This window comes from Panthera onca, chromosome A2 (genome assembly GCF_046562875.1).
Source record: "Panthera onca isolate mPanOnc1 chromosome A2, mPanOnc1 haplotype 2, whole genome shotgun sequence".
NCBI lineage: Eukaryota > Metazoa > Chordata > Mammalia > Carnivora > Felidae > Panthera > Panthera onca.
In genome coordinates this window covers 8,247,823-8,262,105 of record NC_138340.1, presented here as the reverse complement: position 1 = coordinate 8,262,105, position 14,283 = coordinate 8,247,823, and the positions used below count along the sequence as shown (strand labels likewise).

Below are 14,283 nucleotides of genomic sequence, written 5' to 3'. Positions count from 1 at the left end.
CCTGCCTCCACGCAGGTGCAAGGGTGTCCTGTGTGCACGCACACACGGGCGTCGACGTGGAGATGGGGTACACTGCTCCCCGCTTCAGCCCCAGCCCGTTTTCCTATCCATGCAGTTAGGGACTTAATTTAAAATCCCTATTTTGTAGGTTCGCCGCCTTCAAAACACACTGCTACAACATTCTAATAAAGGCTCCTTTAACCCCCTCAAAAAACAAAAACAAAAACCAACACGGGCACGGGACCGGCGGGCAGGAAGAGCTGCCCCAGGGGCCATGAAGAGACACTGGTTACACACTTGGGAGCTGGGGGAGGTGAAGCCAAGGGGGAGTTTCCAGTGGGATTTCCACAGACTAAAGCAGACTCCTGGGGTACTGGAGGCCTAGCGGTCGTCAAGCCAAGGTTGTTTTTCCCTCTGGCAAAGCGTTACTACTAAGTAGGGAGTTCCGGGAGAAACGTTATCTGCCGTTTCCTTCTGCCTCCTTTTCCCACACCACTGGGCCTACAACCATGCGAATGTTCTAAATCCCACTGTATGGTACACCTCGAACGGGTCGACTTGATGTTATGGGGGTTTCACCTCCGTCAAAAAAATAAATAAATGGACAGCTTAAAAGCCTGGAGCCTTACCCGTGCCAACTACCCTAGCAATTTTTCCCTTATTCAAAGCGGGTCGAGTAAGAGAGAGGGGCGGGGTGGGGGTGGGGGCTGGAATGCCTGGGACATTGCTGACAAGGGCAGTGGCTCCAAGGAAACCTCCAGGGCTGCCGAGGGTGTTCGCAGCACGCTTGGGAGCTTCCGGGTCCAGCCGAGTCCGAGACGGTCCCTGGCGGTGCCTGTTCTGGTCTCAGCTGGCCCAGGGATGGCCATCGTCACAGGTGTTGTCCGTAGCAATGAGCGGCTATTCGAAACAGCTGCCGGGTGGGGAAGAGGCCACAGCAGCCTTGCAGCGGCCCTCAGGGAAATGCTTAAAGGGCAAGCCCAGGACTTGTCATAGGGGAGGGCAGCGAGTTCTCCAGAAGCTCCATCTGGTAGGTCACGGTGACTCGACGGCAGTTTACGTGGGATGCTGGAGTCTCATGAGCCCCAGATATGGTGACAAGAACAAAAGTATTGGGGCGCCTGGGTGGCCCAGTCGGTTAAGCGTCAGACTTCAGATCAGGTTCAGGATCTTGTGGTTCGTGAGTTCGCGCCCCGTTTCAGGCTCTGTGCTGACGGCTCAGAGCCTGGAGCCTGCCTCGGGTTCTGTGACCCCCGTCTGTCTCTCTCTCTCTCCCCCCCTCCCCCACTAACGCTCTGTCTTTCTCAAAAATAAACATTTAAATACATTTTTTAAGTTAAAAAATAAAAAAATCCTTAGATGAAAGGCAAAGAGGACACCTCACCCCGGAGGGCCCTGTCGGAGACAGCAAGTCATGGCATGCCTCCCAACACGTGACGCGGGACTAAGCCAAAGTACCCACCGGGAAGGGGCGTGCTAGAACCTCCCGACTAGTGGTTCCAGGCTTGGTCGTTTATTGACATCACCTGGGAAGATTTAAAATTGTGGTTGCGGGCACCTGGGTGGCTCAGTCGGTTAAGCATCCAACTCTTGATTTCAGCTCAGGTCATAATCTTACAGTTTGTGAGTTTGAGCCCCGTGTTGGGCTCTGTGCTGATGGTGCAGAGCCTGCTCGGGAGTCACTCCCTCTCTCTAAATAAATAAATGAACTTAAAAAAAAAAATCCATCTATAAATAAATAAATAAATAAATAAATAAATAAATAGAAATTGTGGTTGCCTGGAACCCAGCCGACAACAAGCTGACCAATCCCTCATGTGGGCTACATCTCAAGATGGTTAAACTCATTTTTGCAACAGGTCAAAGCTGTAGGGGGGGGGGGGGGGGGAGACTTCTCTAGATTAAACAGGAGTTAAAACAACCAAACAGAGGGACACCTGGGTGGCCTAGTTGGTTGAGCATCTGACTTTGGCTCAGGTCATGATCTCACTGCGAGTTCAAGCCCCGAGTGGGGCTCTGTGCTGACCGCTCAGAGCCTGAAGTCAGCTTCAGATTCTGTTTCTCTGCCCCTCCCTCGCTCCTGCTCTCTCTCGAATATAAATAAATATTAAAAAAAAAAAAAAAGAATATGTGCATTTTGTTTGGTTCTAGATTCAAACAGATCAAAGTTTGAGAACACGTGTTAAGACTATCAGAGAAAAATGATCACGGACTGGCCTCAGATGATTCCAGAGAATTACTCTAGATTTTGTTTGGTGTGACAATCACGTCACTGTGTAAAAAAGTGCACGCAGAAACTACAGGGGTTTGTTACTGCGATGTCTGGGATTTGCTTTAAAATAATCTAGCAGGGCGCCTGGGTGGCTCAGTCGGTCGAGCGTCCGACTTGATGTCGTGGTTTGTGAGTTCAAGCCCCGCGTTGGGCTCTGTGCTGTCCTTGCAGAGCCCACGGCAGATCTTCTGTCTCCCTCTCTGTCTGCCCCTTCCCCACTTGTGCTCTCTCTCTCAAAACTAAAAATAAACAGGGGCGCCTGGGTGGCGCAGTCGGTTGAGCGTCCGACTTCAGCCAGGTCACGATCTCGCGGTCCGTGAGTTCGAGCCCCGCGTCAGGCTCTGGGCTGATGGCTCGGAGCCTGGAGCCTGCTTCCGATTCTGTGTCTCCCTCTCTCTCTGCCCCTCCCCCGTTCATGCTCTGCCTCTCTCTGTCCCAAAAATAAATAAAAAACGTTGAAAAAAAAAATTTAAAAAAAAAAAACTAAAAATAAACATTACTCAGCTACTCTGTCAAAGGAAACCTTAAGAAGGGACACCTGATGCAAACGTGGCTCACAGTCTTCACCGTTGAGTTGGGTGACGAGTACGTGTGGAGGTTCAGACATAGGTGTGTGTTTGGAATTTTTCAGACAAAAGAGTTTTAGAGCTTTGTTGGCCGTTCCCAAGCCTTAACGTCCTATTGGCTCTCTCCTCTTTCAGGTGTCTCCCAAATAGGTACCTCTGCTGTAACCAAATTCGGACGAGGGTGATTGGCTGAGAGCTCTTAAAAAGTCACGTGCTTCCACCTGTGGCTGTGAGCACGGACCTAAGAAGAGCTTGTGGCCTCAGGGAGGAGCGAGTCTGGAAAGCACGCTCTGGTGATCCCTGCCGAGCTTGCTGTGAGGTCTGGACTCCAGCCGTGTGAGGCCCCTCGGTCGCAGAGTTTAAGGAGGCGTTGCCTCCCAGGGGCCGCCCCTGCGCTGTTGCCCCCGGGGAGGGAGCTCCTTAAAGCCTCTGCCCTAGGCACCCCGCTTGCCTTCCGCTACCCCAGGTCCTACTGCGTTGGATGCCTCAATACAACTTCCAGAACACCAGGGGACTGGAAGGGCTCCCAAGGCAAACCAGGCGACCCTGCCAGTCTGTCCGTCCGTGCACTCCAGGAAGTCTCAAGGGGGAGCATCAGGCCTCCTGCTAACAAGGTAGGTGCAGGGTCGAGGGATGGGTGTGGCCCCTCCCTGCAGCCCTGACCTTGGCCACCATCTACCAACGTCTCTAAAGACCAGTGTGTGCTCTAAAGGAGGGATGTGTGCCCACCGTCACTACCTCCTTGGCTGCTTCTCAGAACAAAAGCTAGTGGGGGCTAGCCGTTCCCACTGGGGAGGAGCCAGCCGGCTTCTCTGAGCCCCGTCTCCGGTGCCCTCTGCTGGTCTCTCTGATTACAACAGCCTGCTTCGAGCGCCTGGAGCCAACCCCGGACTGGCTGGGAAGGCCGAAATCATTAAAGCTTGTTAAGAATAAATTTGAGGGGCACCTGGGTGGCTCAATGGGCTAAGTGGCCGGCTTCGGTTCAGGTCATGACCTCACAGTTTGTGAGTTTGAGCCCCGCGTCGGGCTCTGTGCTGATGGCTCAGAGCCTGGAGCTTGCTTGGGATTCTGTCTCCTTCTCTCTCTCTCTCCCTCTCTCTCTCTCTCTGCCCCCACCCCCCAGCTTGTGCACGCGCTCTCTCTCTCCAAAATAAACATTTAAAAAAATAAATTTTAAGAAAAAGCGAGAACTGGCCTCAAGAAAATGAGCCTATTGTATCCAGGTGTCTTTGGGCCCCGGGGGACAAGTCCCAGGCCCTGTCCATCCTGTTTACTGAGCCCTCCCTGTGGGCAGCCCTGGGCGGGCTCCATCCCTGCAGGCTGGGCTGTCTGCAAGGCTCGGGGGCAGCAGCCCTTCCAGGTAACAGGTAATTGTGGGGCACAGATTGAGAGCCATGCTCTCACCCATGAGATCCGCGGACACAACATGCAATGCAGATGCGTGCCGGGTACCAAGTGCTTTCTGGTGGCTTTTGATTTTTTTCTAACAACGCTGGGCAGAGTCCTTTCCCATTTACGGATAAGGAGCTCCACCTGTCCTAGGTCAGTCACAAATCTAGTAAGTGTGGAAGGGGAGATTCAAACCCTGCTTTTAAAAATATATTTTATTTTTAAAATATTATTAAATTATTAAAAAAAGTGGTTTTGGGTTTTTTTTTATTTTCTTTTAGAGAGTGAGAGGGGCAGAGGGAGAGAAAGGGAGAATCTTTAAAAAAAAATTTTTTTTTTTTACATTTATTTATTTTTGAGAGCGCACAAGTGGGGAGGGACAGAGAGAGAAGGAGACAGAATCCGAAGCAGGCTCCAGGCTCTGAGCTGTCAGCACAGAGCCCTATGCAGGACCTGTGAGATCATGACCTGAGCTGAAGTCGGATGCTTAACCGACTGAGCCACCCAGGCGCCCCCAAAATATGCCATATTATTAACCATGGTCACTATACAATATATTATATGCCCATGACTTATTTTATGACTTGAAGTTTGTACCTTTTGACCCCTTTACTCATTTTGCCTCCTTTACTCATTTTGCCTCCATTCTCTGGCAATCACCAATCTCTTCTCTGTATCCGTGAGCCCAGTTTTATTTTTTCTTCTTTTTGTTTTTTAGATTCCACACATAAGTGAGTTCCCCTGGCATTTGTCTTTGGCTCACTTATTTTATTTGCCATAACGTCCTCAAGGTCCATCCATGTTGCAAATGGCAAGGTTTCCTACTTTTTATGGCTCAGTAATATTCTATCATACATCCATCACATCGTCCTTATCCGATCATTCACTGATGTTTCCATATATTGGCTATCGTAAATAATGCTGCCGTGAATATAGGGGAACATCGATCTCTTTGAGTTAGTTTTTTTTTTTAACATTTAATATTTATGAGAGAGAAAGAGTGTGAGCAGGGGAAGGGCAGAGAGAGGGAGACAGAATCCGAAGCAGGCTCCAGGCTCCGAGCTGTCAGCACAGAGCCCGACACGGGGCTCGAACTCAAGAACTGGGAGATCATGACCTGAGCCGAAGTCGGACGTTTAACCGACTGTGCCACTCAGGTGCTTCCCCGCCCCCCCCCCCTTTTCTTAATGTTTATTTTTGAGAGTGCCGTGCAGAAGCTTTTTAGTTTGCCTTGGTTCCACTTTTGTTTTTGTTGCCTGCACTCTTGGTGCCAAATCCAAAAAATCGTCACCAAGACCGATGTCAAGGAGCTTCCTGCATATGTTTTCTTCTAGTTTTATGGTTTCAGGCCTCCTGTTCTTTAATCCATTTTGAATTACTTTTGGTATGTGGTATAAGACAGTGGCCCTGTTTCGTGTTTTTTGAATGTGGTTGTCTGATTTTCCCAACACCATTTATTGAAGAGACTGCTCTCCACCCACTGTGTGTTCTTGGCTCCTTTGTTATAAATCAATTGACCATATATTCGTAGGTTTATTTCTGGGCTCTCTGGTTCCATTGAGCTGTGTCTGTATGATACTGATACCATGCTGTTTTGAATACTATACCTTGGCAACATACTTCATCAGGAAGCATGACGCCTCCAGCTTTGTTCCTCCCTGAGATTACTTTGGCTATTTGGGGTTCCCTATAAATTTTAAGATTTTTTTTTTTTTTTTCCCTGTGAAATGCCATTGGAGTTTTGGTAGGGTTTGCAGATTGTTTTGGGGAATATGGATTTTTTTTTTTTTTAATGTTTATTTCTTTAGAAAGAGAATCAGTGGGAGAGGGGGACAGAGGATCCCAAGCAGGCTCTGCATTGACCGCAGCGAGCCCAATGTGGGGCTCAAACTCCCAAACCTGAGCCGAAGTCAGACGCTCAACCAACTGAGCCACCCAGGTGCCCGGGAATATGCACATTTTAACAATATTCTTCCCATCCATGAGCACCGTATATCTTTACATTTATCTGGGTCTTCAGATTTTTCATAAATGTCTTTTCACTTCCTTGGTTAAGGAAGGTCTTTCACTTTTTTGGTTAAATTTATTCCCAGGTGTTGTTTTTGATGCACTTGTAAATTAGATTGTTTTCTTAATTTGTTCATTATTAGTGTGTGGAAATACAACAGACTTTTTGCATTTTGTATCTTTCAACATTAGTGAATTCATTTCTTCTATCCGTTTTTTCATGGGGTCTTTAGAGATTTCTGTAAATAATACATTATCTGCAAATAGTATCAGTTTTACTCCCTTTACAATTTGTTCGCCTTTTTTCTTAGGTAACTGTTCTAGCCCCGGTCAGTTACAAAACCAGTATGAAAGCTGAGACTTAATTGAAATAAAAAATAGGGTTTTAATGTTTTTATTTTTTGAGCGAGAGACAGAGCACGAGCAGGGAAGGGGCAGAGAGAGGGAGACACAGAATCTGAAACAGGCTCCAGGCTCTGAGCTGTCAGCATAGAGCCCAACGCGGGGCTCGAACTCACGGACTGTGAGATCATGACCTGAGCCGAAGTCGGACGCTCAACCGACTGAGCCACCCAGGCGCCCCAGAAGTGGCATTTAATAACCACCTCAAGCAATAAAGCTGTGCAGTTCTCTTCCAGAACTTCTGATCACACTAAGGAACATATCTCACTTGGATGCCAGTGTGTCTTAGAACTTTCCTGAAGTTGGCCAATATCTCTTTAACGAAGACATCAGGATTTAGGCCCAGAAATTCCTGCAGGTAACCATATAGGATTATAACTTAGTATCCTTTGTCTTTTGTCCTTATTGCATTTTTTTTATATTCACTTAAAATTTATTCCATATGCAGAATTTCTATTCGTGTATTTGTTTTATCCATGGCTAGTGATAGCAACATTTAATAATTTCTAGCAGGATGCTGTTAGGATCAAAAAATAGCATCCCGAGTTCGAGGATTAAGGCTCAGGGTTGGGAGTTGCAGTTTGAATCTTGGTTCTGCCACAGTCTTGGAAAAAAATCCACTTTTTAAATTTTTTTTAATGTCTGTTTATTTTTGAGAGAAAGTGTGAGCACGATAGGGGCAGAGAGAGAGGGAGACACAATCTGAAGCAGGCGCCAGGCTTTGAGCTGGCAGCACCGAGCCTGACGCAGGGCCGGAACCCATGAACCATGAGATCATGACCTGCGTCGGACACCTATTTTTTTCTGCCCCAGAAAAAAATGAACTTTTGAACCTCACTTTTTCTGCTGTAAAGTGAAGATGCTGACGTACAAGATGCTCCACTGTCCCAAAAATAAGGATATAAAAATTACTGTGTGTCCAGCACCCGGAGCATGGAAGGTCTAGAAGTACCAAAACTAAATGGCCGAACGCAGTAACACAAACATCCCAACGAAGACAGTTGTTTCATCTCACGGTTTTATCAAGCAGCCACAAACCACGCGGGTGACAGAGGTAGTCTCATTCCTGTGTCCGTAAAGGAGGGTTATCCTGACCTTTGTACACTAACACATCCCATTCCACAGGATTCTGGGTTTTCAGGGTCTCTGAAATATAAACAGAATCCATGATCCCATAGATAATTCCAAATTAAATAATGTTTTCCCCTTCTGCGTCATTTTGACATCACTGTCCTAGGGGGCAAAAAGTTTGGTGCTTGTTTTTGCAAAATGCTGTCCTGTGAAGTCTGCTGTCCTCCCCCTGCAGTCTCCGGGTTTGGTGTGGCTTCCGGTCAAACATTACCATTTGGGGTACCCTGGGGGAAGGGGGCGCAGGATGCCTGTGGTGTTTTCCCACTTTCCTCTGAGACTAGTAATTTTTTAACTTCAAACAAAGACACTTAGGACAACGAAAAGAACGTTGCCAAGCTTAAAATAAAAATCTGAAGAGTCTTAGGAGAGCGCCGGAGTCCCTCGACAAATAGGAGCCCTCGGGCGAGGGGCTGTGAGACTCCACGAAAAGTTCACTCACGCAAAGGGCTCGTGACGAACGCTCGCAGTGATCAACTCCGCCGTCTTACCGCTGGGCCCTCCCCACCTCCCTGCCCCAGAGGGCTCCGCAACCGCTTCAGCTAACAAGGAACAAGGGGAGGGGGAGAGGGAGAGCGGCCTTCTAGAAAGGTGGCGAAAACGCAGGGAGAGCGCGCTCTGCACAGCGTTTGCTTCCCCCGCTCGCCGCGGCCGTGCGCTCCGGGCCACACAGGCCGCCGGGGCTCGGAGCCCGGACCCGACCCAGGCCCGGGGTTTCATCTGGGCCCCTCGGGCCGCACCAGGGAGTCGGCCTGGCTGAGGGCGAGTCGGTCCTTCTTCTCCTTCTGCAAGACCTGCTCCTCCCACAGCGCCTGGTCCACCTGGTCGTCGGTGAGCACCACGGGCTCGTACTTCTCGTCGAAGAGCCGCTCGTTGGCTTCGGAGCGCAGCTGATGGGGCCCGACGACGCGCAGGTGGGCCGGCAGGTGGAGGAACTCGTCGTCGTTAACGTCGCAGTCGCGCATGCGGGCGGCCAGCACCCACCAGCGGCCCACGAAGCCCACGTCCAGGATCCGGTCCGGGAAGTCGGCCCAGCGGGGCTGCAGGTAGCGGCAGCGGGCCTGGTAGAGGCTGGCCTGGGCGTCGACGGGCGCCTCGTACACGAGCGAGCACAGGCCCAGGCTCACGTGGCGGAGGCGGCCGCGGCCCCGAAGCCACAGCAGCCGCTGCACGTGGCCCTCGGAGACGCGGTTGCGGGTGGCCGGGGCCAGCAGCAGGAGGGTCCCCGACGCGTCGAGCAGCGCCTCCTCGAAGGCCGCCTCGCCGGGCACCAGCGCGCAGCAGGCCGCCGCGCCGCCCAGCAGCCCCACGTACGCGGCCGCCCGCCCGGGCCGGGCTCGCGCCGCCGCCGCCGCGTCCCCGCAGGCCTCCGCGTAGTCTCGGAGCAGTACGCGGGCCCAGGAGCCTGGGGGGAGGGAAGCGGGACAGACGCGGTGACGGCGGGCCGCTGCGGCCACCCACCCCGCCGCCTCCCGCCGCTACTCACCCAACCGCGCCCACACGCCGGGCTTCGCGGCCGCTGGGCCCCCAGGGTCTTCACGGTTTCGGGACCAAAATCTTTTCAGAGCGGCCGCCGCCATCCTCTTCCGGCTTGGCGTCCCTGTTCCGACGAGAAACGCCGGGAATGAGAAGGAAAAGGCCCGGGGGGTCTCTCCTGCGGAAGCGCCAAGCGCGCCGGAAGTGGCTTCCCGTCGGAAGAGGATAGAAAACGGACCCGGTGCCGGATGTTGCTGTCAGGTCTGAGCGGGGTCGGCTGTGGCGGGTAGGCGGGCCGCGCAGGCGCAGAGAGTCTGGGCCACGCCGCCCGAGGGAGCCTCAGGTGAGGGGGGCGGGGTGCACCTGTGGGGCGGGGGCGGCGAGTTCAACCCCCCCCTTCCCCCCCCACCCCCCCGCGGGGCTCGGTGCCCTTAGCTGCCAGGCTGGGCTCGGTGCTGAGGGATAGACATCGGTGGGGTGGGGGAGGGCACCGCATTAATTGGGTTGGGGGCGGGCGTCATTGGCTTCTGTCCTCAGAGCGGGATGCGGTGACGCCCCTGGGTGACCATGGCAGCGGCCGACGAGCTGGCCTTCCACGGTAAGTGCGGCCGCGACCTGGCCCGAGCTCCTACTCCCTCCGCCGGCCGGAACCTCCCACCCAGGATCTGATCGCCGTGTAAGCTGAATCCCCAGTCAGCTGTGAACCCTGACCCCGACCTGACACCCATTCCTGATTCGAACCTCGCTCCAACCCTGAACTCAGATCTCAAAGCAAAGCTTCTCTCCCAGACCTGACCCCATCCCAGCACCAGGCTTAAGTTGTAGGCGTGCGAGACCACACCTTCTAACTCCCGCCAAATTTAGGAGGCTGGGACCTTAGTTGGAGGGAAGGGTTAGGTGGCCCCGGTTGGGAGTCTTGGCCCCCAGATGAGCAATGGGCCAAACCAGACTGTCCTGACGCCTAAAACCTGCCTGTGGCTCGTATTCCTTCTCGACAGAGTTCGAGGAAGCCTCTAATCTGCTGGCCGAGACCCCAGATGCGGTCACTACCAGCGGAAGTGGTCAGCTGACCCCACAGGGGCACGTGGCTGTGGCTGTGGACTCAGGTGGTAGCTATGGAGCCGAGGAAGAGGTCGAAGAGAGCGACAAGACAGCGGTGAGTCACAAGAGTGCCCGTGCCCTGCCTCCGCCGTCCAGCCCCGCCCCCACCCTCTGCCCAGGCTGTAAGGGCAGCCACTGAAAGCCTGTGCCGCGCAGCTCCTTCAGGAGAAGCAGCAGCCTGGATTCTGGACCTTTGGCTACTATCAGAGTTTCTTTGACGTGGACACGTGCCAGGTCAGGCCCTGGAAGCTGGCGGGATGGGGCTTGGAGTCATAATGGGGTCCAGTCACTGTTCACTGAGCCCTCCCTGTGCAGCCGAGCGCTGGTAATGCCCGGGTGGGAGGTCACGGGTTCCCCCCCACCAGGCTGGTAGATGTAACTGTGGTGCGGTGTAAGGATTATGGGGTGATTGGGGCTCCTGTGAACACACGCTCTGACGGGCTAGAGTAGGGCCCCTTGGAGGAAGTGAGGAATGGGCTTAAGGCCTCGAGGAGAAGGAAGAGTGAACTGGGTAGAGTGATGGGAAGCCTATGTCCTAGGCACAGGGAGCGGCAGATACAGAGGACCCAAGGTGAGGGAAGGCACGAACTGCCACAGGAGCTGTCACTTGATCTGGCTGGAGAGGGTGAGATGGGGACAGGCAGGCAGAAGCCAGATCATAAAGGGCTCGTGTGCTGTGCTGAATTCGGGTCTTATCCTGAGGGTGCTGGGAAGTCGAGGAAAGGTTTAGAGCAGGAGAGGAATGGGTGGAATCAGCAGACCTGGTGCAAAGAAGATGGGTCAGAGGTGCCAGGGAGGGAGATGATAAATCTGGGGTGCAGGGCAGGTCACAGAGTGGAGAGAGATGTAGGCAGGAGGAGGCCAAGAACTTGAGTGTCCCCGGGCTGGGAGGGGAGGCAGTGAGACAGGCAGTTGAGGGCAGCCAAGCTGAGAGGAGGGAGCAGCGGAGAGAAGGACGGCAGGCCCGGAAGGGTCCTTCAGAGTGGCAGCACGCAGCGGGTATGGAGGCTGGCCAGGGGAAGGGGCTCCAGGCCATCCAACCCCGGGGGAACGTCTGAGCCCTTTCAGGCAGAGGGATGGGGAGTCGGCAAGGAAGGAGCCTCTAAGGGCCGGGCAGGAGCTTGGGGGGTAAGGGCCCCATGCAGGCTTCCATTCTGCACCTCACCTTGTCCCTAGGTCCTGGACCGAATCAAAGGCTCGCTGCTGCCCCGGCCCGGCCACAACTTTGTACGGCACCGTCTACGGAATCGGCCGGACCTGTACGGTGAGTGGTGGTGTGCATTCAGCTTGATCATTCCTTCAGCGTGGGTGGACTGAGTACCAGTCTCTGGAACGCAGCTGAGGGGAAGGCAGAGGTGCTCCCGGAGAGCGGGAAACACACATTCCGTGTGGGGAGACAGACCTGCAAAAGGCTCCCCGGGGCGGTGGGGCTCGGAAGAACAGTGGATGCTTTAGAGCACGAACGTTGCTGTCTTGCGTGGGTTGGTCAGGGAAGGAAGGCCCCTGAGGAGGAGAGAATGGGCCTTGTTCGGGTTGGGGAGACCTAGGGGAAGAAGATTCCAGAAGGGAGTGTAAGGCCTGTGGTGGGAACATGCCTGAACTGCAGGGCAGTATTGTCCGCGGAGCAGAGTGAGCTGCGCGAGGTCTCGGAGGTGACAGGCTTCAGAGGCCGCGGGGAGAAGGGGTCTCGGTTAAGGGCTCGTAGGCTTCCTCTGGCCGCTGCGGGGGGGGCAAGGGCAGGTGCCAGGAGGCCAGGGAGGTGGTGAGTGCCGTGGCCCAAGTGTGGGATGGTGGGGCCGGGCCCCCGGTGGAGGGCAGTGGTTGGACCGTGGAATGTGTCTCAAAGGTGGAGCCGACTAGATTTGCTGGCGCACGAGATGCGGGGTAGGAGGAGGCACGCAACGATGGCGCCTAGATTTTCACGGAACCACTCGAGGGATGGAACTGTCAGTCAGTGACTGGAAGAGCTGGGCGGGTTTGAGGGGAGAGCCCAAGTGTGCCAGGCTGGAGTTGGAGAGGCCTAGATGTGCAGCGCGTGGAAATGTTGACGATAGGCCTATAGTTCAGGGCACAGGCCCGGATTTGAAGCCAGCTGGGGAGTCGTTAGCCTAGAGGTGACATAAGGCCCTGAGGGTGGACAAGATCACGCAAGGGGTGAACACAGATGGAGACGAATGGCTAAGGACCGGGCCCCAGCCGGGTCCCTGTCATTAAAGGGAGCGGGGGCTACAGAGGTTGAGGAATTGCCAGGGAGGTGACGCGGAAGCCAGGAGCATGGAGTCCTGCCTAGAAAGCACACGTGGAGTGTTTCCAGAAGGGAGAGAGCAGCCACGGCAAAGGCTGCCGGAAGGTCAAGAGGAGGGACCGAGCCAGCACCTGATGCAGCCACCGCAGGTCATCGCTGGTGGCCTGTGGACGTGTCCGGTTGATGGAGTTGGGGGGGCGGGTAGCTCAGAGTTTGGCAAGAAGCTTGGGTCCTAGCACAGTCGACACGGGACAAGTCACCTGTCCCGGAAGAGCCGGGCCCCTCACCGTGCCCTGCCCACAGGCCCCTTCTGGATCTGTGCCACGCTGGCTTTCGTCCTGGCCGTCACTGGCAACCTGACGCTGGTGCTGGCCCAGAGGAGGGACCCCTCCATCCACTACAGCCCCCAGTTCCACAAGGGTAAGTGGAAAGGGCAAGGCCTAGCCCCGGGCAGCGCTGGGAGTGCCGCGGGGCCCGGAGCTGGGGCGGGGAGGGGGCGGTGGTGACTGCCTGCCCTGCCCCGCGCCCCGCAGTGACCGTGGCCGGCGTCACCATCTACTGCTACGTCTGGCTGGTGCCGCTGGCGCTGTGGGGCTTCCTGCGGTGGCGGAAGCGTGTCCGGGAGCGCGTGGGGCCTTACACCTTCCTGGAGACCGTGTGCGTCTATGGCTACTCCCTCTTCGTCTTCATCCCCACCGTGGTAAGTGTGGCCCGGGGATGGGGGCGGCGGGTGCCGTGGGGACGGCCCGGTAGCCAGCTGCCCGTGTCACCCCCAGGTCCTGTGGCTCATCCCTGTCCCGTGGCTGCAGTGGCTGTTTGGGGCGCTGGCCCTGGCCCTGTCAGCCGCTAGCCTGGTGTTCACCCTCTGGCCTGTTGTCCGAGAGGACACCCGGTTGGTGGCCGCCGTGCTGCTCTCCACGGTCGTGCTGCTCCACGCCCTTCTGGCCACGGGCTGTAAGGTACGGGGGCGGGTGGGCGGGCGGGAGGCCGGGCCTGGGGTCGGGGCGTCACCGGCCCCCACCGGCGCTGACCCTGGGGGGCTTCGGTTCAGTTTTACTTCTTCCAGCCGCTGCCCCTGGAGCCCCTGGCGCCTCCACCCCAGGCCACGTCTCTGCCCCTAAACCTGCTGCCGCCGCCCACCCCAGGGTCCCAGGTGACCTAGGAGGGCCCGAGCCGCAGGTAAGGACCAGTTTCCGGCCGTGACTGAGGGGTCTTCCCGCCCCTCCTCCTCGACGGAGGCCTCACCGGGCTGGCTGCTCTTAGGAGTCTCTCTCTTTCAGGTTTCACACGAGGGGACGCCTCTGCCTGCCCTGCCCCTCACACGAGGACTGAAGGCCCCCTTGACACCTCGAGATCGCTCTGCTACTTTCCAGACTTTTCTTACAAAGCAAACACTTTTATTTTCTATGCAAAGGTGATTCAGAGAATTTATATAAAGGTGGGAAAGGGGCAGCCAAGCAGGGAGCTTCCGGTGTGGCCGTCGCCCCACGGGCTGCCCGCTAGGCCTCTGCTTTCCCTGGGGGGACGGTCGGGAGAGCAAAGGGGGCCACCCCCACCTCAGCTGTGCCTGCCCTTCCCGGGGTGCCCGGTCAGCAGGTCCTGGGGCCTCCTCACCTGAGCTCCACCACGGCCAAGTTTGGAGGGGTTAGAAACGGGGCAGGGGAGCAGAAGAAGAAAATGGCCTGTGCTGAAACATA

At 55.3% G+C, this 14,283-nt stretch overlaps 2 protein-coding genes across 4 annotated transcripts; one reads left to right on the top strand and one right to left on the bottom strand.

Moving 5' to 3' along the window:
• Positions 1-7,636: 7,636 nt before the first annotated feature.
• TIMM29 (translocase of inner mitochondrial membrane 29) lies at positions 7,637-9,456 on the bottom strand. The gene is made up of 2 exons (XM_060630250.3): positions 9,251-9,456; positions 7,637-9,169 (listed from the first exon to the last, which is right to left on the bottom strand). The coding sequence occupies exons 1-2, from the start codon at positions 9,342-9,344 to the stop codon at positions 8,481-8,483; spliced, it is 783 nt and encodes a 260-aa protein (XP_060486233.1). The 5' UTR covers positions 9,345-9,456; the 3' UTR covers positions 7,637-8,480.
• Positions 9,457-9,471: 15 nt separating this feature from the next.
• Positions 9,472-14,283, top strand: YIPF2 (Yip1 domain family member 2). Of its 3 annotated transcripts, none has more exons than XM_060630249.3 (10): positions 9,472-9,583; positions 9,778-9,838; positions 10,239-10,396; positions 10,498-10,575; positions 11,518-11,605; positions 12,890-13,006; positions 13,120-13,286; positions 13,363-13,545; positions 13,653-13,765; positions 13,867-14,283. In XM_060630249.3, the coding sequence occupies exons 2-9, from the start codon at positions 9,808-9,810 to the stop codon at positions 13,746-13,748; spliced, it is 918 nt and encodes a 305-aa protein (XP_060486232.1). In that variant the 5' UTR covers positions 9,472-9,583; positions 9,778-9,807; the 3' UTR covers positions 13,749-13,765; positions 13,867-14,283. The 3 variants fall into 3 exon arrangements, with proteins under 3 accessions (XP_060486232.1, XP_060486230.1, XP_060486231.1); XM_060630247.3 differs by having other exon boundaries at positions 13,638-13,765; XM_060630248.3 differs by lacking the exon at positions 9,472-9,583 and having other exon boundaries at positions 9,643-9,838; positions 13,638-13,765.

What these genes read in the sequence shown, in the direction of transcription:
- TIMM29 (XM_060630250.3), bottom strand. Translation starts at nt 9,344, where the DNA reads ATGGCGGCGGCCGCTCTGAAAAGATTTTGGTCCCGAAACCGTGAAGAC. An exon ending in CGGCGTGTGGGCGCGGTTGG is followed by an intron (nt 9,170 to 9,250) that starts GTGAGTAGCGGC and finishes CCCTCCCCCCAG; the next exon opens with GCTCCTGGGCCCGCGTACTG.
- YIPF2 (XM_060630247.3), top strand. Translation starts at nt 9,808, where the DNA reads ATGGCAGCGGCCGACGAGCTGGCCTTCCACG. An exon ending in TTGACGTGGACACGTGCCAG is followed by an intron (nt 10,576 to 11,517) that starts GTCAGGCCCTGG and finishes CCTTGTCCCTAG; the next exon opens with GTCCTGGACCGAATCAAAGG. An exon ending in TTCTGGCCACGGGCTGTAAG is followed by an intron (nt 13,546 to 13,637) that starts GTACGGGGGCGG and finishes GCTTCGGTTCAG; the next exon opens with TTTTACTTCTTCCAGCCGCT.